This window comes from Podarcis gaigeae (genome assembly GCF_964106915.1).
Source record: "Podarcis gaigeae genome assembly, chromosome: 2".
Taxonomy (NCBI): Eukaryota; Metazoa; Chordata; class Lepidosauria; order Squamata; family Lacertidae; genus Podarcis; species Podarcis gaigeae.
Genome location: NC_139679.1, coordinates 45,196,918 through 45,222,782, shown reverse-complemented (window position 1 = coordinate 45,222,782; position 25,865 = coordinate 45,196,918). Strand labels below are relative to the sequence as shown.

Below are 25,865 nucleotides of genomic sequence, written 5' to 3'. Positions count from 1 at the left end.
TGTAAGCCTGCCCTGCTTTGCATTTGTGAGACAGAAACCCAGGGGTCATGTGGGGCTGAGGTAAATCAAGACAACACTTACGCTGCTATTGACATGTTGGCTGCAGACAGAGGGCTCACTTCTGCTACTTCCTTTGCCTTCTGGAGGGCAAGTTTCTGGCTGGCAGCTTCTTCTTCTTCTTGCTCATCCTGTGAAGCCCATACATTAGAGTTGAGTTGCCACTGCCCTGAGGTTTAGTGCCCATATCTATGTGTCTGAGCATGGGAGGGGGGCACTTAATGTTCATGAGGAAATGCCAGTGCCACTAAGCTAACCGTAACAGCTGCTTTCGCAACTGTCCTTTGATTCCTTTCCCAATCACAGAAAGGGCTGAATTGCCTCTTACATCACAGAAATGCGATTCCAACAGAGGAAGGATGGCAAACTTGTGGCCCTCCAGGTGTTGTTGAATTAACTGCTCCCATCATGCCTAACCATTGGCTGTGCTGGCTGGGAGGCTAATTGGAATTTGAGTCCACAATATCTGGAGGGCCACTGATTAGCTACCCTGGCAGTAACAGGACAGAGACAGCGTCCTGTTCATGAAAGAAAGAGGTGCAAAATATCATTTTAGGCATAATTACACAAGAGTTAGGATGCATCCAGACAGCAGCTTCTCCCAAACGACTGTAAGGTTAAACTGAAAGTATCTGTAGGAAGAAGGATCAGCTAGCACCAGGTTTTAACACAATTAGTCACTGGTTTAGACCATCACCTGTGCCAACCCTTGGACTGACAGCAATCAGAAAATGAAGCAGAGGGAAGCCATTCACTTACACAATCCTGTTTTCAGTATACAGGAAACCCAGCCCTGTAATCACCACATTCAATAAGCATGTCTCCCCATAGCCCCATTTGTCCCAGTGGTGGAGAAGTAATCCCACCTTGGTGAGCTCCTGAGCGTTGGCAAGATTATCCACTGCGATAGCCAAGAATACATTGAGCAAAGTGTCTGAATGTTGAGAGTCAAGGCAAAACCAAAAGCAGTTCTAGTTTCATTTTCACTTGACTACCTGAAGAGTTGTCAAATGCATGGTTTCTCTTGCAGGGTTCCCCCAAAATGGTTAGCCAGACTGCAGAGTTAACAGAATTAGTCACCCAAACCTAATGCCTATTTCAGCACCAGTGGTTCATCTTATTCCACAACTCCCTTCGGAAGGAGTGTCCCAAATGAGTGCAATTTCAAGATTTATAAAGGGGACCTTTTATTTTAGCATGTAAAGTACTGACTTTACCATTTCTCGGTCCCAGTACTGACAGACTGGAATTTCTCCATCATTTTAAACAGAAGGAAACAAGTTCAACTGAGAATGTACGGTATTTCCCCAGCCATGTAACACATTCAACAGTAAAGATGGAAGAACCACCAAAGAATCCTCGTTCCCAAACACCTCCTGCTTTTATAACCAGTAGTTCATAATCAGAGTTCACAATCTCGTCCCATAAACATATAAGAACTATATATTTCTCAACAAAGGATACAGTTACCAAACAAAGTCAGTACAATGAAATAGACTGAGAACATCATTCCTTTATCGACACCGCCCTGAGATTGGATACCATCATACATTACTTCGTTCCAGTCTTCACCAGTCAAGATCTGAAATATGCAATATATAACTAGAAATTCCAGATGAAATTGATAGATTCCTCAGCTGAGTCAATGGTAGTATTGGAAAGGGAATTCATTATTGATCAAACAGGGTCAGAACTTAAATAGAAGATTCTGAAAAGGTTTTTCATGTAATCTACTACTTTCTAATGTAAGTGTTTTATTCTGTGTTATGATATGGAATAGTGCTCTGTGTCATGGTTTGTTTGAAATGTATTTTTCTACCAGACTTCTAGAATGCTTTTTCAACAGAACTCAAGGCAATTAAACAAATCAAGACATGCAATATTCAAATTAATTCAGCGGCACAAACTAAAAGAAATGCAGCAAGGAATAATTGGTCACTTGCTTCTTGTTTATAGAAAAAAAAAGTAAAAGAGTGGCAAGAATTCTCAGGTTTAAAACAAAGATATTCTAATGATGCATACAATTATCCAAGATATATTTCTATGAATAATCCTGCTTACTCCAATTCACATACAAAAACAAAAGAACACAAAGAGTGGCAATAAATACACTTCTGAAAGTATGAGCACCCCAATCCTAAGGGGCTGATTCAGCAGTTCTACAACCCAAGTCTCTGAAATTCAACTATCACCCCAACTCCAGGCTGCCAGATTTTGTGACATTTTTGTTGCTACATCACTATCCAATTTAATGTGGATAATAATCTATGACAACTAAGAGAAGAACTGGTGCTGTGTGGACTTTTTGGACATATCAACACATAATCTCAGCTCAGGTGGTTATCCTACATGAGACTCATTCCAGGGACAGAAAGACAAACAGGACAGGGAATGCAGCCTCCTTCCCATTCCCCCTGCATACCTGAAATACTGTCATTATTGCTGCTGGGAAAGTGTCAAAGTTGGTCGGAGGGGTTCCACTGTCAAAATTGAACCTGAGCAAGAGAAACACCAATCCAACAGAAACAGAGATGTTAGTTACAGATCCTAAGGTACTTCAACTCTTTCCATCTTAGTCAGCTCACATCCGAATCCTAGCTTTGCCTGCTAAAGGAACTGCAGATACCACAGAAATGTGGGCAGTTGTGTGAATCTTGATAGTGTGTGTGTGTGTGGAGAGAGAGAAAGAGAGAGAGACATCACAGACTCTCCAGGTCTAGCAAAAACATTGTACCTGTGGGCAGAGATGAGTATCTAGAATCAGGGTCCCTAGAAGAAACTGGAGAGGAACCCTAGCTTATTGATTCCCTATTTGATTTCTCCATTCTAAAGCTGATCAAAAGCAGGAGCTTTCTAGAAAGACTGTAGAGATTCTGGCTATATGTGTGTGTGTGTGTGTGTGTGTGTGTGTGTGTGTGCATGCATGGATGTGTGGAATACTTCTATATTACTACAGACATGAGCATCTGCATACTCTAGCTCCTATTGCCAAACTGAATTGTGATGAGTTAGTGTGATGCCCTAGTGGAACAATGGCCAAGACCTGGGATGGGTTCAGACTCCACAATCTTCATCTGATAGACCATAGTTTATGCAAGCGCTAACAAGCTTTGTACCTGTGCTTTCCCATTCCCTCTTGAGTTTTAGTGCTTACAGCCTGCCTTGTTAAACCACAATTTCTTGTGACATGTGAACAAGTCAACTGTGGTTTAAGCACTGCCTACAAAGTAGGCTATGAAATCAGGATTTGATATCATGAGTGACATCATGAAAAAGGTGGTTTAACAAGTCATGCTATTAACATCAAAGAGGATCCAGAAAGCAGGGAGGCAAGGGGCAGGAGGGTGTGTGCAGGTACAAACCTTAACCATGGTTTTAAAGGCCATTATTGTGACATATGAACAGGGCCCAAGTATTCACTCTAAGGATGTTGCAGGAAATGTCACCCCCCAGCTTTTCCCATTACTCACTGGCCCCCAAAGAGTTGCATTCCCAAAAGGGCAAAGACGACTATGAACAGGAAGAGGAGGAAAAGGAGGCTGATGATGGACTTCATGGAGTTCAGCAGAGATACGACTAGGTTTCGTAGGGAAGCCCAGTACCTGTCAAGAGAATCCACATGTGAGCTAGCAGGGAAATCTGTCTTCTAGGGCCACACATCATATAGCAAACATTCATTCCAGGGGTCACATGATAGAAAGGATATTTCCACTCAGGCCTGGTGAAGGCTGTCAGGATGCAAGATCATAATTTAGCTAGCTTCAGCTGCTACAAACAATATATGTGTAATCCACAGTAATTAATACAAAATAACATTTTCTTGCATATTGTTGGTAATTTGGATATGTCGACGACCTGCAACTGCAACTCTTGATAAGATAGAGGTTTTGTCTTGTTTTGTTTCGTTTTTAAAAATCAAATTATTTTACTACTGTACCACTTGTTCTGACCTGTTTTGGGTACTGGCAGTAACTAAAGGGGGACTAGATTCAGGTAGGGATATCTGAAGAAGAAGAATCTGTAGATATCTGAAGAAGTGTGCATGCACACAAAAGCTTATACCCAGAACAAACTTAGTTGGTCTCTAAGGCACTACTGGACAATTTTTAAATTTTTTTAAAGGTGGACTAGTGCTTTATTTCTTAGGGACGCGGGTGGCGCTGTGGGTAAAACCTCAGTACCTAGGACTTGCCGATCGTATGGTCGGCGGTTCGAATCCCCGCGGCAGGGTGAGCTCCCGTCTTTCGGTCCCAGCTCCTGCCCACCTAGCAGTTCGAAAGCACCTCTAAGTGCAAGTAGATAAATAGGTACCGCTTTATAGCAGGAAGGTAAACGGCGTTTCCGTGTGCTGCGCTGGTGCTGGCTCACCAGAGCAGCTTCGTCACACTGGCCACGTGACCTGGAAGTGTCTGCGGACAGCGCTGGCTCCCGGCCTCTTAAGTGAGATGAGCGCACAACCCTAGAGTCGGACACGACTGGCCCATACGGGCAGGGGTACCTTTACCTTTAGTGCTTTATTTATTTCATGACATTTTTACCTTACCCTTCCTCCAAGTAGCTTGGGGCAACGTATATAGTTCTCTCTCTTCCATTTTATCCTTACAAAAACCTTCCGAAGTAGGTCAGGTGAGGAGACAAAGACTAACTCAAAGACATCCAGAGAACTACATGGCAGAGAGGGGATCTGAACCTGGGTTTCTCTGGTGCCACTCCAATGTTCTAAGCACTGCTCCTCTGAAACATTTTCTCTGCCTTTTCTATTGCAAACAACTCGAATTCAATATTATTTCCTAAATTATTTTCATTCAATAAGACTTCTGCCAGTCCTAACTTATAGTGACATCCTTTGCTTCATCTCCATGCTTTGGGTAACCCAGCAACAGCATATTTACAGCGAATTTTTATATGCCAGTTTTTACAGGGAAATGCAACTGTGGTCATCTTGTAAAGTCATCTTTACTGTTAGAGAAATTAATGACTATATACAAAGGCAGCGATCTCCTGATCCATAGACAGATGGCTTCCACCAAGCACATGAATGCTTCCTGGTTTTTCTTAAACTGATGTACACTCCAACAGTATTCAGCTTCTGCTGCCTGCTGGCTGAAGATTCCTTTTTAGATAGGATGAAGCAAACCATCAAAACAAGGGATTGTTTATTTTATTTGTTTGATGTTTTGCTTCCATCCTAATGCCTCTCCCTTTGGACACAGAGGACGTGGCAGTTTCAGCAGTGAAAGGAACATTCTGCAGATCGCAGTTTCATTGTAAATATATGCAGAAAGTTGTTCTTATAGATGCAGCAGGACGAAGAAACCTTCTTAAGCTAAATTTAGATATTTCAATTGCTCTAAATAATTATTTGTTTTTGACAATGTAAAATATATGCTTGCAGAACAAATTGCAGATTTCCAGTGTGTAAGAACATATACATACAGTGGTATCTCGGGTTAAGTACTTAATTCGTTCCGGAGGTCCATTCTTAACCTGAAACTGTTCTTAATCTGAAGCACCATTTTAGCTAATTGAGCCTCCTGCTGCCGCTGCACCCCCGGAGCACAATTTCTATTCTCATCCTGAAGCAAAGTTCTTAACCCGAGGTACTATTTCTGGGTTAGCGGAGTCTGTAACCTGAAGCGTATGTAACCTGAGGTACCACTGTATTTGTATGCAACACTGTGTACACACACACAACTGCACAAGTGATCACGTGTTGGGACACGTACAAACAGCACACTGCCAATTAATTCACGCACATACACTTAGGGCACTGATATAAAACAACAACAACAACTTACTTTGTGACTTTGAAAATACGCAGTAACCTGAGAGCTCGTAAGACGCTGATCCCAAAGGAGGTGCCAGGCTTTACCACAGCCCAGATCACCTCAAAGATGCTCCCAATGATAACCTACCAAAAACCAAGTCAATGAGTTTAGTAACACACTATTATAGGCTATGCTCTAGACAATTTTTGCCAGCATTCATGGACACAGACACACACAGAGGTTTACTCATCCATCTACTTAAGCCTATATACTCCATATGCATAGGGAGAGTGCTTATAGCACATGCCTTATGTGTAGAAGACCACAGGCTCAGTCCCTGGCACCTCCAGGCAAAAGGATTGGCTGTCTGGTGATGGATGAGACCTATGCCTGAAACCCTAGAGAGCTGCTGCCAGTTAGAAGAGACAACACTGGACTAGATGGGCAAATATCAAGATTTGAAAAATAAGAACACCATGAAGCTGTGGCATTTAAAAATGCATCATCTTGCTAAAATCCTAGACATCTGGTAATCCTAACTCCAGCTCATAAACATGCAGCAAACACAAAGCTTTCTGCAGCTATCATATAATAATAACACATTGCATCTGCTCACTCCACAATTGGACTTAGGATCGCTAAGCATAAAAGTTCAAAACATATGTCAGACATACCTAATCATAATATTGGCTATGAGCAGGAAGTTGCTTTTTGTTACTGTTTCTTGAACACCTGGTGTCTTGGCTGGCAGGGTTCAAACAGTAATCAAGCTGTTCAAGCTCAAGTTTTGAGAATGGACAAACCTGGCTTCAATGTGAGAGCACATCCAGTTTGTAAGAATATCATGATGCAAGATGCAGCCTCTAGTCATATAGATAACCAAAGCAGAAGGTGATTTTGCTACCCAAGTAGGTCAAGCAGCAGGGTCAGTAAATCCTAGATTTGTTAGGAACCATCTGAATCTATCTATCTATCTATCTATCTATCTATCTATCTATCTATCATCTATCTATCTATCTATCTATCTATCTATCTATCTATCTATCTATCATCTATCTATCATCTATCTATCTATCTATCTATCTATCTATCTATCTATCTATCTATATCTATCTATCTATCTATCTATCTATCTATCTATCTATCTATCTATCATCTATCTATCACCTATCATCTATCTATCTATTTTATCTATTTTTTTTATTTACTGCACTTCTATACTGTTCTTCATTGCTAAAAGCAATTCAAGATTGATATCTCTTAAAAGTAAAGTTCATAACGCACAATTCACCCTGATGTTAAAACTCCGACTGGCCACAAAAGCCACAACAATGGTGTCAGTAGTACAGTACTTCATGGTGGACTTGGCTACACCTGGGACCATTCCACATGGACAGGTTTATGTTTTGTGGGTATGGGATACTTCCCAATAACATCTGGAGCAAAGATGTTCATGAGAGAGCTGGCTCATCTGCATGCTAGTGTGCCTTCACCTACATAGCTGAGCGCATGATCTAAGAGAGTGGTTGTAGTCTGATACTAGAGCAGGCAACAAGAGAAGTCCTGTCATATCAGAGAGACTTACAGCACAGTCGAAGCAGTTGAAGGATGAGTGAAAGTAAGGCCGCGTTCCGAGCCCATACATTTTTATAAACATTTCGGACATAAAGAGCCCTAAGAAAATGAATTCTGCATAGTCTGAAACAAACAGAGAAATAGGGAGAGGAACAGGGTCAGAGCCAAGCTCTTCCATATGACAAAATGACCCCCCCCATCTGTTTCCACAGCACGAACCACCCCTCACTCAACCTTTAATGATCCCTCACTTTATTAAACAGAAGCAGCCTCTCTTGGTGTTCCCTAGATGAAAGAAGCCAAAATACATAGTAGTTATTGTTTGAAAAACTGCTAACACCTACTAGAGACCTAGAAGGTTCCTATGGAGAACCTAAGCACACTAGACCAGGGGTGGGAAACTGCAGGCTCAGGGCCCAAAGCTGGCCTCTCTTCCTTGGGGTTTTTGCTTGGATGGAATGCATCCTTGAACTCTGATAATGCCTCTTGCTCGCCTGAATGGAGAAGACAGAGAGGTGTTTGAGGGTGTATGGAAACTAGCCTACTGTAGAAAGGTAAAAATTGCATTTATTACTCCCTCCTTCCTGGCCCTGCCCACCACTGGCATGTGGCCCTTGGAAGGATGCCCAGATTGCAGTGGGCAGCCTTCAGGCTGAAAAAGGTTCACCACCCCTGCTCTAGAACATGAAAGGTCCCTTACAGCACAATCCTATACAGGCTTACTGAAAAGTAAGTCCTGTTGAGCTCAATGAGATGTACTCCCAAGTAAGCATGCATAGCATAGGAGCCTTTGTTTACAATTTCCTTGTATCACAACAAGCTTACATTTATTTCTCATGAACTGAGAAACATCTGCAATTATCATCTGCTGCAGCAATAAGTGCTGTGATAAATAAATAGACCCCCATCAAAATTATGATGCTCTTCCAGCCCAGCACAGGAAAGGACTCCTGGGGCGGCAGGGTAGGGACACACAACCTAGAAGTCATAAATGGTCTTAAAATAGTGATCAAACAGCAACCTTCCTGTCAGAATTAAAAAATATAATCCAGAAGTCATACGTCTTCATGACCTAGTTCTCATTGAGGTTGGTAAATTTGGGACTGGGCTGTATTCCTTCAGACTGCAGGTGGAGTCGCATGACTGAATGCTCCTTCATACCGAAATTAAAATAAAGTAAAATCCTGTGAACGGAAGACTAAAAATGGGTTGTTTCCGCACTAATGCTCTTTATTGCTGCTGAGCATTGCTTTTCTTCAGTCTGTTGGTAAAGGTGGAACCAGATTTAAAAGAGAGGTTCAACATAATATGGTGATATATTATACAGCAATTTCCTTCCCATAGCAGAGATCAAAGGATACCTTCTGAATTAAAATATATTTGAGTATAAATAAAAATAAATAAAACCAAACAACAATATCCAGGAGTTGAAGTTAATACAGATGCTAACTTTAAAAGAGAGTTTAATCACACGGACCTCATACAGAACCCATTATCACTGTCTTTTAACTGGCTATGCCTCTGATAAATGTCCATGGCTAAAGGAGGATGGGGCTATTATAGTAAAAACTGAACAAGCTTCCCTAACTCCTACTAGACAAGGATCAGGAGGGCTCCCCATGTAAAATGAAAGTACAGGGGCTCTAGTACTCACAGAGGAAGTCAGATAGCCACTCTGGCTGGTCGTAGTGTACTATAGCAACACACAAAGTGTTGAGAGCTACCAGACTGAGGACTGTCCAGTAAAAGGCCTGAGTTTTGACAATTCGACGGATATAGAAACGCAACCTCCGCTCCTTTTTGTGAAATAAAGTAGCGTTTTCCAGCTTGGCACTTTTGATGCTGGCTCGAGCAAAGGGTGAACCTGGCAAGAAGAGACAAAGATTAGAAAGAGAAAGGTCTTAGGGCATTTAACCTACCAAAACTGGCTCAACCCTGTGGTCTATCCAACCCAGTATCCTTTCTGTGACAATGACAGCACATAAAGTACCACAGGAAAGTCTCTGGCCCTGCACTAGGTAGATGTGAAATATATCTCATTGCCAGTAAGGTCTCATCTCGATCCTCAATAGGCATAACCAACTATAGCCCTCTATTAGGAAGAAGTCTTCTCATCTTTACAGAGCGTGGCCTCATCAGCTACATTTGTCCTGAAGAGGATCACCAGGTGCGCCTTCTTTGCTGATCACAAGATATTTGATGCTGGTCATAGCCAAAGAACTTCTATTAAGCATGACAGCAAAGGCCTCCCTGGCCTGGTATGCTGCCGCCAACAATAGCCACACTTCTGAAGTAAACAGTGTACAAGAAGCAATATGGTGGCCTGTCATTCACTGTCTGCCTTCCAAGCACTGTCCTATGCAACAGAAAGACTGACAAGATTCCACAGAAGGTGCTAGTGGTTGCAGACTTGCAATTAAGAATGCCAGTTGGTACAGTAACTGCTGCTTGTTATAAGGAGCAGCACTAGAAATGTGATCGGGTCTCTGACAGAGCAGCAGCACTTGCATGTGCCCATATACACATTTGTTGTAGTCTGCTAACATTTATATTTACTTAGTTATGTATTTTAAGCCTCCTCCTAGGGAATGGCTCTCACACTGTTCTTCTGCTAGTGGACCAAGACCTGCTACCGGGCCATGCCCTGATCTTGGGTAAGTAGCAACAAAGATGAGCATCATACACATAGATGGTAACGAATTAGTAAGTAGGTCCCCAAATGTATGTCTGGATGAATTGTAGGCACCGAGTCTGAAATGGTAGGTGACTCTTGCACCTCACCCCACCCCACCATGCCTATTTGACCTACCCACTGAGGAGATGTCAGCCAGCGGGTCATCTGCTTCCTCTGGGTTCAGCAGATCTGTCTTGCTTTTCTTGATTGTGGCCCTCCGAAGAGCTCCAACAATAGGAACATCGCAAGAAAAACAGACATTATCCTCAAGGTCCCTTGATTAGACTCATCAGAATCAAAAGATATTTATTTATTTTTACTTATTTTGTTTTAAGAATTTATAAACCACCTAATATAGAGCATCTAAGCCAGGGTCATGATATTCAGGCCCAGAGGCTGCCTATGGCTCTCTAGCCCTCTCTATCTGACCCTCGGGAATCTCCACATGCTGCACCAATCACCAGTCCTGCTTTGCCTCCTCCTCAAGCCCTTTTCCCTACCTGGAAAATGTCTTCATGGCTCTTGCTTGCTTGGAGGATGGAAAAAATGGGGAGGAGGTATAGAAACCTCTGCTGTTGCATGTGGCTGGAATAAACTCTACTGTATAAAAAGAAGAGGCTCACTTATTGCGCTACCTACCCCTGGCATTTGGCTGACATGGCTGCCCGTGAAGAAATGCAACTAACAGGTTGAGAAATGTTTCCCACTCCTGATCTAAGCAGTGAAAAAGGCACAGAGATCACCACAGGCTACCTCAGGCTGCCAATATTTTTGGGCCTGTTAACACAGTTGGAGTTTTGACATAGTGCTGTGGGGACCAACCCCTCTGGTTCTTTCTTTCCCACCTCCCTCTCTTGGTAAATCTCCACCCCCAGATTTGTGCATGTAGGCAGACTTTACTTTTCCATGAGATCTGGAAAAAAGTCAGATCCATTAGAATTAAAACAGACCTTCCTGAAATTGTATGATTTTACATGGGGTCCCCAAATAACCCATCATCAAACTAAAGCTTAGATTGGTGGTCTGCACAGTATAAATCACTTTTCTGGTGCTTACCAGCACCACAGAAACACTGATCCAGTGCACAGATCCTCATGGACCCTCGTGATTTTTACATAGGATGACACCAAGACTACTAACAAATCACAGAACACATTTTTGGACACAGGTGTGGCCTATGATTTGATGGCAGTTTTGAGGGAATTACAATCAAGTGATGTACAAATTTTATGAAATATATACATACATTTAAAAAATATGCTTGTCCATAACATTTAATGTATTGGATCCAGGTATCTTTGTGCCATGACACAACTGGAAAGAACTGTATCCATTATTTTTATGGTTCAGCCAATGAAGCAGACATGATCTGTGACTTGATAGTGGCTTTAAGGAGGGGAACCTATGAGGAAAGCATGCAGTTTCAGGAAGACCTGTTTTATTGGATCCAGTGTGTGTGTGCACTCATAAGCGAGCACACATGCCTTCTCTCTCTCTCTGGCACCCAATTCTCTCTCTTCTCCCCTCTCTATCTAGCAACTCGATTTTCCTCTCCCCAGTCTTCTAGTTTGTTCCCCTTTCCCTCCTACCCTCTCCCTCTACATTTTGGGTTAATCTGCTTACTGTTCAGCAATCAGGCTCTGAACTGAACCTTGAACAAGCACTTCAAACTGAAAAAGAAAGGGGGAAAGAATGCTAGCCTTCCTGCTCCCCCCTTCAGCTATATGTTCTTCCCAAGGATGGGAAAGGTAACCACTCTCTCCACCTCATGGTGAAGGAGATATGGAGCGAGAGCAGGTGAGATCTCAGAGGCTTTGTGGACACCAGCAAAATTTCAAGGACCAACCTAGATGCTACGTGTTAACATCCTTTTTAAAAACCCTGACAGTCCTTTGTTTGTGGAAAAGCATATTTGAGAGGCAGTAATTCAGAGAGGTAAAAGCAAGGAGAGGAAGTTTAAACCATTTTTACGCACAATTTCCCCCTCCAAATCACCCGCAACTATACTCTTAAGGAACTTTACATCCTGAAGGGTTACAGATATACAAGGGTAAACAAGCATCTGGAGTGGGAAAATAGCAAGTAAGGAGAGAATTAACTTTTATCCGCACTTTCCCACCTGTAATTGCTCCTTCTTGAACCTGCTTTCCCATAAATATAGCAGTCACAAAGATTTACAAACACACACTTGCAAGTAACATTTGGCCCTAATTTCATGACTGCTCTAAAGTATGGACCTAGGTCTCCAAGCCCTTTAGTCTATCCACTTTACCACACCAGCAGAAAAAACAGGTCCCTCTACTAGGGAAGAAGACCTTTCTACAATGATACCACCTGTTGGGATAAGCCATAATTTTTGTATGATTTTCAGCTATTGTTTTCAGGCTCATGGCCCAGTTAACCACAGTTGCTGTATTTCCGTTGCTTGAATGTAACAATCCTTATACAGTCCATAATCAAAGTAGATCAAGCCCACATCCCAATGTGATTGGTAGCTTGCTGCTTCCCTCCTGCTCCCGCATAAAATAGTCTGTAGAAGACAGTGGCTTACCATCAAAGGGGTGACGAGGCTCTCCTTCTATATCATCTTCAGCCAGGATCACTTCTTCTAAGACAAATGTACGAAATTAAACTATGGGCAGCATTAAGCTTTGCAGGAGGCAAGTGAGGCAAATGCATCAAAGAAGAGATGGGTAGCGCCAGAACATGTTTGGGCAGACAGTTGCCCTAAGAAACCCACCTCTCATGCAATGAAAAGAGAAGCCAAGTGAACAAACTAACTTGGGCAGGAACCTGTGAAAGGAAGGGCAGCTTTCTTATTTGGCTTTGGGGATATTTTTACATACACCCGAATTCGTATCACAGGAATTCTCAAAACGTCTCCCTATTATCCACATATTGTTATATATTTTTAATACCACTCATGAAACTAAGGGGTGACCACCCACACGTTGCGCTGGTCAGTGCAAGGCAAATGGCAAGGGGTTACATACATTGACATCACTTCTCCATCTGTGCTGTGCTGTGAACAGTGCACACAACCTTACATCTGCTGTGCAGAGACAAGAATTCTGCTGCAAGTTGTATATGGATAACTATGCACCCCTGACCCAAACAAAATCCTAGGAAGGCATGTCATTTGATGTCCACATTCAGTGCCCATCAGCACCCATCCTAGTGTGACATGCACCATGGTCGCTGATTCTGTCACTAGACTCACAAAGTAGAAGCTCAGCTCAGTGCATTATATGCAGGTCACACTAGACAGTGATCAGGGTAACAATGTGAGGCTATGAATTTGATTGGTGTACTGTTGGATAGGTAGTTTTCAACCCTTTTCTCCCACACCATTTCCATTCTTTAAATAACATCTTCAACTCTAGTGCAGCTATTAGCTACACAGAGGTGTACAGAAACACAGGTACAGATACTAAGCATGTCTCCCCGAACTTTGGAAGCCAAGAACAGCACAGGGGAAGAATTTAGTTTGGGGAAGGGTGTGGGAGGAAAGGGTTAAACACTCCCTTCTTCAAGTGCTTTTCCCCTGATTGAGTTAGCAGCTCCAGACAAGTAAAAAACAAACACATTAAAAAGAGAAGATCCAGATCATGGACAATCACATCACAAATAGTCTGGCCCTTATTAGGGTTCATGAAGTCCTCTGATTCATCCACAATTACAGCAGTGATTAAAAGATACATAAAATTTGGCTTCTGTTTCCAGAGGCTTTCTGAACCATATACTTCCAAGTCAAAATATTTATACTGAATTTATTTCTGTTTTACCCTTATAACTACTACATAATATTATAAGCAGTAAGTAATCATTTATAAGCAACAAGCAGCAAGTTAAACTGATTTTATTAATTCACTCAAATTGAAATATTCAGCTGAAAGAGTCAAATATATTTTTCTCAGAACAAAACAACAAACAACTCTTCAAGTTCACCCTCTAAGATCCCAAAAGCAAAACTACAAAACTGAGATGTTTCTTAAAAGCTGGAAAGTTTTCATTTATTGGACAAAATCACAATTTTATCTAACCAAAGCCTCATTCAGTGAAATAAGTGAATAGCAACTATTAACACAAAATCTCTCTCCCACTTATTTTTTATGGTAGATCTGAAGCACTTTTTGATAAACTTCATGTTCACACGTACACCAGCTCAAGCCTGGCTTAAGACACCAGTCAGTCTCTACTACAGAGACAGGCAAGATTGTGGGAGTTTCCCACAACGCAAAGCTGAGAAATCAGCAATTCCAAAACACTTGAGCTGAACTTGTAGTGTAGATTTTGTTGGTCATAAAGATAGCAATGTGGAGAAGAAGAATAACCTGGCTGTCACACTCAAACCAGAGGATAAAATTTTTAAGTCGGCTTCCAAGAGAAAAGCCAGGAAGTGCAGCAAATACCAGAAGAGGGCATGTGGGATTAAGAGGCATGGAGCGGTACTTGCCTGCTTTGGAGATCCACTCCATATAGCCATTGAGCTCCCGTTCAATCTGCTGCTGTCTTCTCAGCTTCAGAAATGCTCGCCGGTTCTCCACCCGCTCCCTTTCTTTGGCAAACTCCCTGTAGGTAAGAATGGGACAGATTGCTAGAGGTTCTCCATGACCATGGCTGAATCACAAGAGGAATAAGAGGAGATAAGAAAAACCTTTCTGGATCAGACCAAAGGCCTATGTAGTCTAGACTTCTTTTCCCACAATGGCCAATCAGATGCATACCTGAAGAAATATCTCAACTCCACATTGTATAGCTCAGACACTGAGATCCAGCTCAAAGGGCCTTCTGGCGGTTCCCTCACTGCGAGAAGTGAAGTTAGAGGGAACCAGGCAGAGGGCCTTCTCAGTAGTGGCACCCACCTTGTGGAATGCCATCCCATCAGATGTCAAGGAGATAAATAACCCTGTCATGGAGTTCAGTTGCTGTTAAACTTAATTTCATTTGCAGGGCTGAGAAAGGCAATTCCAAGCTCTGTCTAGGACAGGTGTGCTACATACTTACCCAGAAAGCACCCCCAGCACAAGGTTGAGCATAAAAAAGGATCCAATGATGATGAGGGGGATGAAGTATAGCCAGTTCCAAGCGCTCCCTGAGGCATCGTTACTCTACAGGAGGAAGACAGAGAGGGTGAAGTTATAGGATGGTAACATAAAGGAACACATTTTGCATGGAAAACATTCAGAATAGGCCTTAAAGCAAGGCTCCTAAATCAATGCTTGGAAGGTAGCCCAACAACACAGGAATGGGCAAGCTGAACCAAGTATGTGGTGTAAGAACAATCCACCTTGATACCTCCTGAATTCTTAGGTACAGGAATCCCTCAGATGTGATCACAAGGAAATCTGGTTCATTCACGACAACTGCAACTGTCACTCTAACTACCAATAGAAAAAGTCGATAGTGAGGTTGTTATTCAATAAACCTGTATCTTTGCAGATGAGCTAAATGGCCACTCTCCTCCCTGAGTACCTGTGCACTCACATGTACACATTAAGCCAGAGTTTGACATAGTGTAACATGAGAACCAGGCCACTGAGTCAGGCCTTTGATCCATCAAGGTCAGTATTGTCTACACTAACTGGCAGAAACTCTTGGGGATTTCACACAGGTGTCCTTCCCAGGCTTACCTGGTGATTTAACCTGGGGCTTTCTGCATGCATGGCAGATGCTCTTCCACTGAGCTACGTCCCTTCCCCCTGGATTTACACGTGAGTATAAGACGTAGGTTACAAGAAGCAGCCTTAAAATGAGGTAGTCCAGTGGCTGACCTACAGCAGAGTTGTCAGCAATCAATGGTCTCGGGTTCAGGTCTTTAGAGATGCTAGGATTGAAGCTGGCCCCTCATACATGAACAGCACATACCTCAGCACTGATGTTGGAAGATAGGGTCCATAGCTCAATGACAGAGCATATGCTTTTCCTGTGATAGGTCCCAGGCATCTCCATTTGAAGCTTCTCCAATAGCTGGGCTAGGATATATCTATGCTTGATTCTTTGGAGTATGGCTGGCTAAGCCAAACTAGTAGGCACTTAAATAGATTGTAGGTTGTTATGCATATTGTTTTTTCTTCACTAATTATAGGAGCAATTCTCACTGTAAAGACAACACGCGGTGGGAGGGGATTATCTCTCCACTTCCCACTAAGACTGAAATATAGATTCCATGCCATAACTGTTGCCACTAATTGTGGGACTAGGAACTTTAGGTGTGGGGGGGGGAATCATGGGTGCAAATGGACTTTCCCCTAGTCCTTTAAGATACAATATATTTGGGGGAGGGAGAGGCAATGATCTCCATTCCAATCTCAGTAGTGGGGTGCAGATATAAGACTTCATTTCTTATGAACTGCCTTTACAGTAAGAATTGGGTCTCCCTTGCCCTTGTCCTTACTTAAGAAAACAAAATAAGCTACAGTCTACCATGAGTTAAGTGCACATCTAGTCTGGCCTTCAGAGCAGTAGAGACTACTTGGACCAATGGTCTGATTCTGTATGAGACAATTTGTATGTCAAGGGGAAAGGCTCAAGAGATATTGTTTCTAAGCCCATTGCTTGGTTTCCATTAGAACAGGGTTTCCCAAAGTTGGGTCTACAGCTGTTGGGTCTACAGCTCCCATTTCCCTAGCTACCAGGGCCAGTGGTGAGGGATGATGGGAGTTGTAGTCTAACAACAGCTGGAGACCCAACTTGGGAAAGCTCTACATTAGACCATTGGGTTGTTACATTTCATGAGTATGTAAAAGACTGCAGCAGCAAAGATAATGGAAACAGGAAACTGGACTTCCGGGTTGGCGCCATCACCGAATGGCGGACTCCCTCCGAGCTCCGGAGGGAGCCTGCTGGGCAGGGGTTGGGTCCTGCCGCGCCGGCGACGCGGGGACCCTCAAAAACCATGGGCGGTGATGCCCATGGACTTGGTGAATCGGCGGGCACCGTTTGCGCCCCCCGACCCACGAAGGAGCCTTTTCAAAGGCTGCGGAACGGGTGACGGGGGGTGGTGGTGCTGTGAGTCCACTGCTTCCCCTGCCTAGCGAAGCCGCATGCCATTCGACGGAGAGCACCGACTTCTTCTTTTGAAAATTTGGATTAAAAAGAACAACCCGTGAGTAAATTTATCAGACTTAAAAGGAAAATTTTGTTTTACGAATTCGGAGCGAGCGGGGGAGGTGCAAAAAGGAAGTCCGCCCCCCCTGTTGTAGATGTTTTAACGCAAGGATTTGATAACTAAGATCGAGAGAAGAATTTGCTTATTCGGAAAAAGTTAATTTCACGAAGGGAAATTACAAGTAATTGTGCTGGAGGAGAAGAGTGGTTTGTGAGAACTAAAATGTAACCCCCCGGGAACCGGGAGCGATCCGTTATGAGAGACTGGTGAAGAGACATAGAAATTTTGACAGCTGTCAAAGTAGCTGTCAAAGTAGGAGAATAAAAGAGAACTTTGTTACGATGACTTTGCTGGTTGGGTTCGTTACAATTTGGATACAAATTATTGAAAACTTTTGGGTCTGATCTGGAAAGCAACTAAGTTACCATATTCCCTCTAGAGGGAGTTTTGGGACATTGCAAGAGTGGCAGCAAGTGGAAAAACACTCATGGAATTGAACAGATCTGTTATCTCCTGGGAAAGCTGCAAAAATGAAATGGATTACAAGAGGGGGAGGGGGGAAGCCCTGGAAAGATGTCAATGAAATTAAGGCTTTAAGTGTAAATTTTATCTTTTCTTTTCTCTTTTCTTTTTTCTATTCTGGAAACTTTAATAAATATCATTAAAAAAAAAAAAAGGAAACAGGAAACTGGTGAACTTCTTGCAAAGGTGAACAACCCACTTTTACATCTCAGCTGAACTGGTAGCCCATAAAACATGTACTTTAAGTTAAGATCTGTGCTAGAAAGCTCTTCCCTGTAACAACTGTAACCAGAACCTGGAAGTCATGGCTTTCTGAGGTTTTTTGTCCTAGTTCCTAAACAAGACAACTTCCAGAACCAGGACTCTTCTTTCATCTGTTAAGGCAAGTACGTACAGAAATGGTCTTTGATCCTTCTCTGTCTTACTGACACCATCAACAGAAACTATTTGGTCCTTGCTCCATGCCCTGCTATGAAATGCCTCCTCCAATAGAATTCCAGCCATGCTTTGCTTGTATGCAGATAGTTCTCCAACAGAAAGTAGCTTGCCTCTCCTCTGTACCTTGAAAGCCAACATTAGCAACGGGTCACAGGTTTGCCCCAAGGAATGTGCTAATGGAACGGAGCCTTTTGTGAAGCCTGGCTACTTGGCAGTGGCTGTAGGGCACTAGAAGTAGGAGCTTTGTATGGATTGCATATATGTGAGCCACTAACAACTCCTTGTCCCCATTTCTCCCTTCTAACTATAGGTTGAGGAACAAAAAGATATTGTGCAACTGTGGCAGCTGGTGAACCCCAGCCTTCAAGAGTGCACTGAACAGCCAGGTGACTTAGCACATAAAGGACTCCACAGTCACTTGAGAGGCTTCTATGTCTAACCATATTCTTCCCACACAAATATCTGACACAATTGTTGACTCACGACAGGTGCAAGAACAATCTAAACCTCACACAGTTTCTACCTCATCACTTACACTGGAGCTCTCTGAGGTGAACGGTGTTAAAAATAGTAAGATTTAGCATTTATTTAGGGCTTCTGAGAATCCCAAGCACACTATATTTCTTATCTTCGTTATCTGGGGTGGATGGGGGGGGGGCGGATGTGAAAGAAAGCTCACTATTATCCTCATAACTGAAAAATGGGTGGGTGGGTAAGGAGTAGGACCGAGACGTCAAGAAATCATGTGGCTCATGCGCACAGTGAAAACTCAGTTCACATCCTGGGCTTATTTGCATGGTCAAGAACTAAAGGTTGTTATCTCAAGGGTTGCTATTTTGAGGTTATTCATACCCTCTTGTTGCTGATTATCTTGCATCATTCATAGGCCTCTGCTTTCTTTTTTTAAAAAGTGAAACTGTGAACTTCACATCTGCCATAATCTACACAGCTATTTTTTACATGACAACTTGTCCTGGGATGAAAGAATAACTCGTTGATGCATATGATAGTATCAGGTTACAGAGCAAGTTTAGGGCAGATGTCCTCAACCTGGTGCCCTCCAGGAGTTTTGGAGCCCCAGCTAGCATGGCTATTTAAAAGGTATGATATGAGTTATAATCTAAAACATTTGAATAGCCCAAGGTTGGAAAAAGCTGGTTTAGGGGGTTATCTATCGGGGTATTTCTGTAGACAGCTCCTCTGTTAATAATCAACCTCTGGTTTGGGGTGAAGTATTTCCCAGAGGATTTAAATTTAGTAGAGGAGCTAAAGCACACTAAAATGGCCTCTGCACAGATTCATGTATTAATTCAAATGCATGCAATTTGTCTAAGGAAGCCCAGGACCAAAATGCTTGCCTTAGAGCACAGTAGAATTCCTCCTTCTACATTTTATATCATTTATTTGTTTTACTATTTTAAAATTGTAAATCCCCTTCACAGAAAGGTGGTAGATAAATGCAACAAACAAACCATTGTCTCTGCCTAACATTTATTTTGTGCAACCCGTACAGCACATAGGCGACAATTATTCACATTTATTTTAAGTTTCTGAAGAAGGCAAACTCATTGGGTTCAACTTGGTTCTACATCAATGATAGCTCTATTGATTCATTGTGCAAGAACTATGTAGACTTATCCAGACAATTAAGATATGTGTACCCTAACTGCATATTGTGGGAACTCCATGATCAGGGTTGCCTGTGCTTCGTTTTTTAAGTTCATAGCAGCTGGGAAGGGGATCTAATCAGGACTGAAGGTGCAGGGCAGGATGATGACTCTTTCTCCCCTGTACTGTTTTCTTGATTTAAATTACCCCTCAAAGGTGCTATTTGCCCCTTGGGGAAAATACTGAGGTTTCCAACGGATGCTTTTGAGGTTCATGAAGCCACATTCTAAAAGGCGATCCAATTTGCAATGATACAACCCTTGCTGGTAATAAAAATCTAACATCCCCCAAACACCAGGAAAATAATACAGTATCCCAGCAACAGAAGTACTGCTTGGGACAAATGTGAAGTATTGCCTTCAACAAAAAAGTGGAAATCGTGTTTCTACTGCCCAAGAACACCTTCATCAGAATAAGCAGCATGCAGCTGTTCAGCAGGACACAAGTGAAATCACCCTAAGGGCCATTGTTGTATTTTTTACTAACTTTTACTTACAAACTGTTTCACTATAATAACCACAAAAAACACATTTTGCCACCATTTTTATGTAGGGTTTTCTATTCTCACGTCAAACCTCCCTTTTTCTCAGAAACCCGCAACAATATCTTCTCTCTTAACACTACTATGGGCATCTATTTCTCTCTCTTTCCACTCCACAGCACTTTCTCTTTGCACCCCATAGCAATGCACATGTTCTCTTCTTCGTTTCTCCATCTCTCAGTTACCCCTTCTTTTTCAGTTTCCTACCCACAAATCACTCCACACTTCCACCTCACCACCATTCCCCTTTCCTCACTCCATAGGTCACGCCATAGGTCTCTCGACAAAACATGATAGCCTGCTTTTTCATCCCATAGTGTTCTCTCTTCTTTTTCCACAACCACAGGTTGGTCTGCCCACCCCATGTTTTTCTGTTTACCTCTCCACAGATCTCTCTGCACTTCCATTTCTCAATCCTCCCTATGCCCTTCTTCCATCTCTAATTTTGCTCTGTTCCTGTCGTCAGTCCCTGCATCCCACCCCCAATCTACTGTTCACTGAGTTCTGTAGCACAGAAATAATTCACTCTCCCAGAAATTCATATGCTGAGAAGGCATGTCAGACAGAATAGGTGACCCATGTAGCATGAATGGCTGCTACAGGCTACAAAAGCTGGTGCCATTATGCAGTTGTAAAGATGCAGGCATTATCTCACCCCCTGGCTTCAGCAAGTGTTAGATGTTCCCATATAGATGTGGGAAAGGGACGCAAACAATGGGTGTGTAGAATGCCCCAAGGTGCCACAAATAGGCAGACAGGTCTGTTGTAAAGGCACATAGTCCATTGGCACAGTCCAAGTGGATTGAGGGAGTCCAGCTCATCAATAGCCACAGGGGCCCAATGAATTATCTCCCTGAGAGAAAATGCCCTCTACTATATTTTCTCTTCACTTCACTTCCCAAAATATTAAGATACTGTTTGCTAGTATAATACAAGTGTTCCAATGAGTTCTCCTTTGGCAGTAGAATGTCACCATTTATTCTAAGAACTTATTCCTACTTAATTTCTTTCCTTTCCCATGATTGCTCAATGTGTATATGAGCTGACCCCATGTACAGATTGGTTCCATCTGACAATGGGTTTGGGAAAGACAGAGAAAGTCAGGGGGTCTGAGCCATGGCTGTCCTGGTGTTGTTAGATTCCCAACTCCCATCAGTCCCAGTCAGCATAGATAACGGTCAAGAATGATAGAAGCTGTAGTTCATCAACATCTAGTGCAGAGCTTTCCAAACATTTCATGCTGGTGATACACTTTTTAGACATGCATCATTTCGTGACACAGTAATTCAGTTTTACTAGCAAGGTAAAGGTAAAGGTAAAGGTACCCCTGCCCGTACGGGCCAGTCTTGACAGATGGGTTGTGCGCCCATCTCACTTAAGAGGCCAGGGGCCAGCGCTGTCCGGAGACATTTCCGGGTCACGTGGCCAGCGTGACATCGCTGCTCTGGCGAGCCAGAGCCGCACACGGAAACGCCGTTTACCTTCCCGCTGGTAAGCGGTCCCTATTTATCTACTTGCACCCGGAGGTGCTTTCGAACTGCTAGGTTGGCAGGCGCTGGGACCGAGCAGCGGGAGCGCACCCCGCCACAGGGATTCGAACCGCCGACCTTTTGATCGGCAAGTCCTAGGCGCTGAGGCTTTAACCCACAGCGCCACTGGAGGTTAATTCACCCCCTTCCAGCCCCGGGAGGAGCGTGGGGAGCGTTTGCATGAGACACCTACACACTAACATGTTACGACACGCAGTTTGGAAAGCTCCGATCTAGAGGGCTGCAGGTTGCCCATCCTTGGGATAAGTCATCAAAGGGGTCATAATCAATTATATGTTGATTGCTGTTTTAACTGTTGATTATCTCTATACTGTATTCTACTCTTTTATTGTGGTATATGGTAGCTTCGGGTGGGTAATAAACACACCAAATAAAAAATTAAATAAATAACCTGATGCTGCATTCATCAAGTAAATAGCTTAGTCCACAGACCATGAGACTCTTAATTTCAGGGTTGTGGGTTTGAGTCCCATGTTGGGCAAAAGATGCCGGCATTGCAGGGGGTTGGACTAGATGACCCTCATGGTCCCTTCCAACTCTACAATTCTATGATTCTGTGGTTGTGTGAACTGGAACTAGGAAAGAAAGAGAATCACTGATGCCCTATTCTTTCTTGGAAACAGTTATATGCATAAACTCCAGCCATGTTACATTTTTAGAGAGCCTACAGGGAGAAGGAACACAACCACTTTCAAAAAGCTTATAGGAGACCTACATGGGGGTTGGGGGTGGGAAGGCACAGGAGAGTAATGAAACCAATTTGAGTAGAAATAAACTAGTTTCCTTTCCCAAGAGGCTAGGAATGAAAAGATGTGCTGGTTAGTTATCCAGGGCACCTTCAGAAACGCACAGGACACAGAGAAAAGAGGACAAGGTGGGCACAGGAAAGTGATCTGAGAACATGGAGGGAAAGTACTATAGCAGAAAGCCATTGAAGTGGATGTTTCTTCTTTAAATATGCAATTTAAACAAAGCCTCACCATCTCCACCCCAGAGACTAAAAAAAGCAGAAGCCCCCCCATCTCCCCCAAAACATTTCTTTGCTCTTCTGATTGTTATATCAGCACAAGCATTCCCGCTTGCCAGACAAAACAATCCTCCTCTCCTCCCCTTATGTGCTGTTCTGAGGGTTCACCTTACTCTTCAGAAAGGATTTGGGAGAGTTGTGTGTTGAGAAGAGATGAGGAAAGTCCTGATGTTGGCTTCCCCTTAATGTACTGGGTTAGCTGAATCTGGGCCATAGGATCTACCAGGTCAGTATGATGAGAAGGAATTCCACTAGATGGTGCATAACTGTAGAACTCACTTCTGTTGAAAACTCCAGCTCTGCTCAATGGGGCTTACTCTCAGGTAAACATGCAGCTGGAGGAGAAGGGGGAAGAGGCTGGAGAAAGAACTGTGAGTGGAGGGGTATCCTTCCCCCACCCCCTTGGAAACTCACCAAACCTACTGCACCAGTTATGTTAGGGCATTTTGTGATTTTATAATTTATGTGACTTTGTGCTCAGTTCAATCTTTTTACATGGCCTTTTATGTACTGTAGTAATTTATGCATTGTGTCTTTGCTGTTGTTTTTATTGATTATAGTTTAGGAATGATTTATCGTAATGGTTGACCGTTAATTTCTGTTGAATTATTATTTACTGATATTTTGAGAGTTTATTGTATAATATACTCTAAGTGGAGAGTCGTACCTTGGATCCTGAGTGCCTTGCAAGTCAAACGTTTCGGCTCCCGAATGCCGCAAATCTGGAAGTGAGTGTTCCGGTTTGCGAACGTTCTTTGGAACCCGAACATCCAACGCAACTTCCGCTGCTTCCAACTGGCTGCAGGAGCTTCCTGCAGCCATCTGGAAACAGCACATTGGTTTCCAAACGTTTTGGAAGTTGAACGGATTTCCAGAACGGATTCAGTTCAACTTCCGAGGTACCACTGTATTACTTAATTTTTTAATAAGTTTTTATTTTAAGTCATTTTTTAAATGACTTACTTGTATTGAATTAGACTGTTATAAGGATGTGTGATCTTTGTTGTGTATTTTGTTGTTTCTTCAGATTGCAAAGTGGCTTGTGTATAGCAATACAGAAAGGGAGTATACAAATTAAAAAGTGAAATGAAGAAATGCAGCCTAAACACCTGAAGCAGCGTTGGGCTTATTTATTTAATAAATTTGTACTGCATCTTTCTTCATCACAAGGAGATCCAAGGGTGGGTCACATAATATAATCAAAATATGTTATAAATAACCATCACCTGTCACATAAATAAAACTCAAATTTTGAATGACTACTTGCAACAAGACAACTAGTATTGGCTGCATCTCCCCAAAACCTCTCCCTGCCAAAAGCTTGGACAAAGGGATGAGTTTTTAACTGCTGCCTAAAAGCAAATAAAGTTAGTGCCAGACTTGCAGTTAGCACTGGAATACTGGCAGTGTTTGTGCATGTGCTGCATTAAAATAAAATCTTGTTATGCAGAATTAAAAATATTTAGCACAAGTGACTCGCAACCTAAGCACATTTAACCTGTGTGCATTCAACTTTACATGCTTGGCAAATTTAATTAAAAAGGGGTCGGAAAGGGGGCAGGCAGCAAGGGGCAAAAATCTTTGAACCCAATGTGTTTTGGACTATATGTGATTTTGGCTTTAGGTACTATCCCCAGAACATAACCCCAGCATGTTGAGAGTAGCTTGTAATTACTTTATCTATCATGTTTATTGTAAAGAATGGGATAGGGACAATTTTGTACCCTGCTTCTCTGCCTTTTTAATTTTATTTTTAGGCTAAAGCGAAGTGAAAATCTAAATAATAACACTCAAACTAAATTGTGGGGATAGACTGATCCAGGAAATCATCAAGGCTAAATGATCCACATGCCACACAAGCACAGATGTTTAATCAGCGTAATCCAGCTCATTGTGAAAAGACTTCTCGAGAAATCAGAAGTGAGTGCAGCAACAGATTCTTGCAGAACAGACAGCTCCAGCGGACTTAAGCATATATCATGGATCTTCTCCACTGCTTGGCTTTTTCAAAGATCTCTATCAAATCAAAGCTGCTGAGAAAGGTCATGCCAATCTATAATTTGAAAGTGCTCTCTCTTTTTCGCTTCTCATTTCCCTAACATGCATCTTCCTCTTTCAGGCCTCTGTAGACTGTGCTGTTTTGATTCTTAAAGTGATTTTTTTATTGCTGGTTGAGACTGCCAGTTTTGAATTAATTCACCCCAATCAATCTGCCTCCCCCCCCCCACCCAGTGCCCCTCTTCCAACAGTAGGGTGGTCTCCATTTTAGGGGATAACAGGACATAAAGCTTTTACTCCACTTCTTTCTAACAAAAGTGACAGACTCCTGGTAGTATGTAGTTGCTCTAAGAGTGAGCAATTATGCAAATCAAATCAGGGTCTGAAAGGAGAATGGACCGACTTTTCAAATTTCTCCTCTTCCTGGTAGCCAAAGCTTAAGGTGCAGTTGCCACCCTCTAGGGCAGGCCTGAACAACTTGCGACCCACCAAACCAAAGGCAGCCCACCAGCCATGTTCTGGGGCCTGCCAGTTGCTTGACAGCCCCACTCCATATCTGCATTCCTGGGCAGGCAGCAATAACAGCCATAGTGTGCTGCTTGCCTTTGAGGAGTTAACACTCACTGCTTAGTTTTCCCATTTCTAACTAGAGCCACACACCCATGCCTGTCAAACATTTAGTGCGCACACACTAACATGGAGGCATTTAGCAAATTTGTTCACTGAAATTCAATCCCAGGGTTCCAATAAATAGTTCCATGAATACTGGTGCAAAGTGCAGTCTCCTCACCCCAGTGCTGTCTTGGAGGGATTCATGGCCACTGACTCACAGAGCATTGCTGGCTGCCACAAATTCTCTTGGAAGCCAGTGGGGAATATAGTGAGAGACAATCCTGGGACAGCGAGCTCTGCTGTCTGTATTAGCCTGATTAGCTC

At 42.8% G+C, this 25,865-nt stretch overlaps 1 protein-coding gene across 5 annotated transcripts in view; it reads right to left on the bottom strand.

Moving 5' to 3' along the window:
- The window catches only part of CACNA1A (calcium voltage-gated channel subunit alpha1 A), a 259,247-nt gene that overhangs the window by 103,671 nt on the left and 129,711 nt on the right, over positions 1–25,865 (bottom strand). For 4 of the 5 annotated variants that reach the window (XM_083717889.1, XM_083717890.1, XM_083717888.1 and 1 more), the window contains 12 exons: positions 15,082–15,185; positions 14,531–14,646; positions 12,628–12,682; positions 10,210–10,307; positions 9,055–9,264; positions 7,411–7,523; positions 5,856–5,968; positions 3,528–3,659; positions 2,480–2,552; positions 1,522–1,639; positions 924–991; positions 82–188 (listed from right to left, as the gene is read on the bottom strand). In XM_083717889.1, coding sequence (XP_083574015.1) covers positions 82–188; positions 924–991; positions 1,522–1,639; positions 2,480–2,552; positions 3,528–3,659; positions 5,856–5,968; positions 7,411–7,523; positions 9,055–9,264; positions 10,210–10,307; positions 12,628–12,682; positions 14,531–14,646; positions 15,082–15,185 — 1,307 coding nt within the window. Of the gene's footprint in view, positions 1–81; positions 189–923; positions 992–1,521; positions 1,640–2,479; positions 2,553–3,527; positions 3,660–5,855; positions 5,969–7,410; positions 7,524–9,054; positions 9,265–10,209; positions 10,308–12,625; positions 12,683–14,530; positions 14,647–15,081; positions 15,186–25,865 lie in introns of all 5 variants that reach the window. The other variant, XM_083717887.1, reaches the window with a different exon arrangement.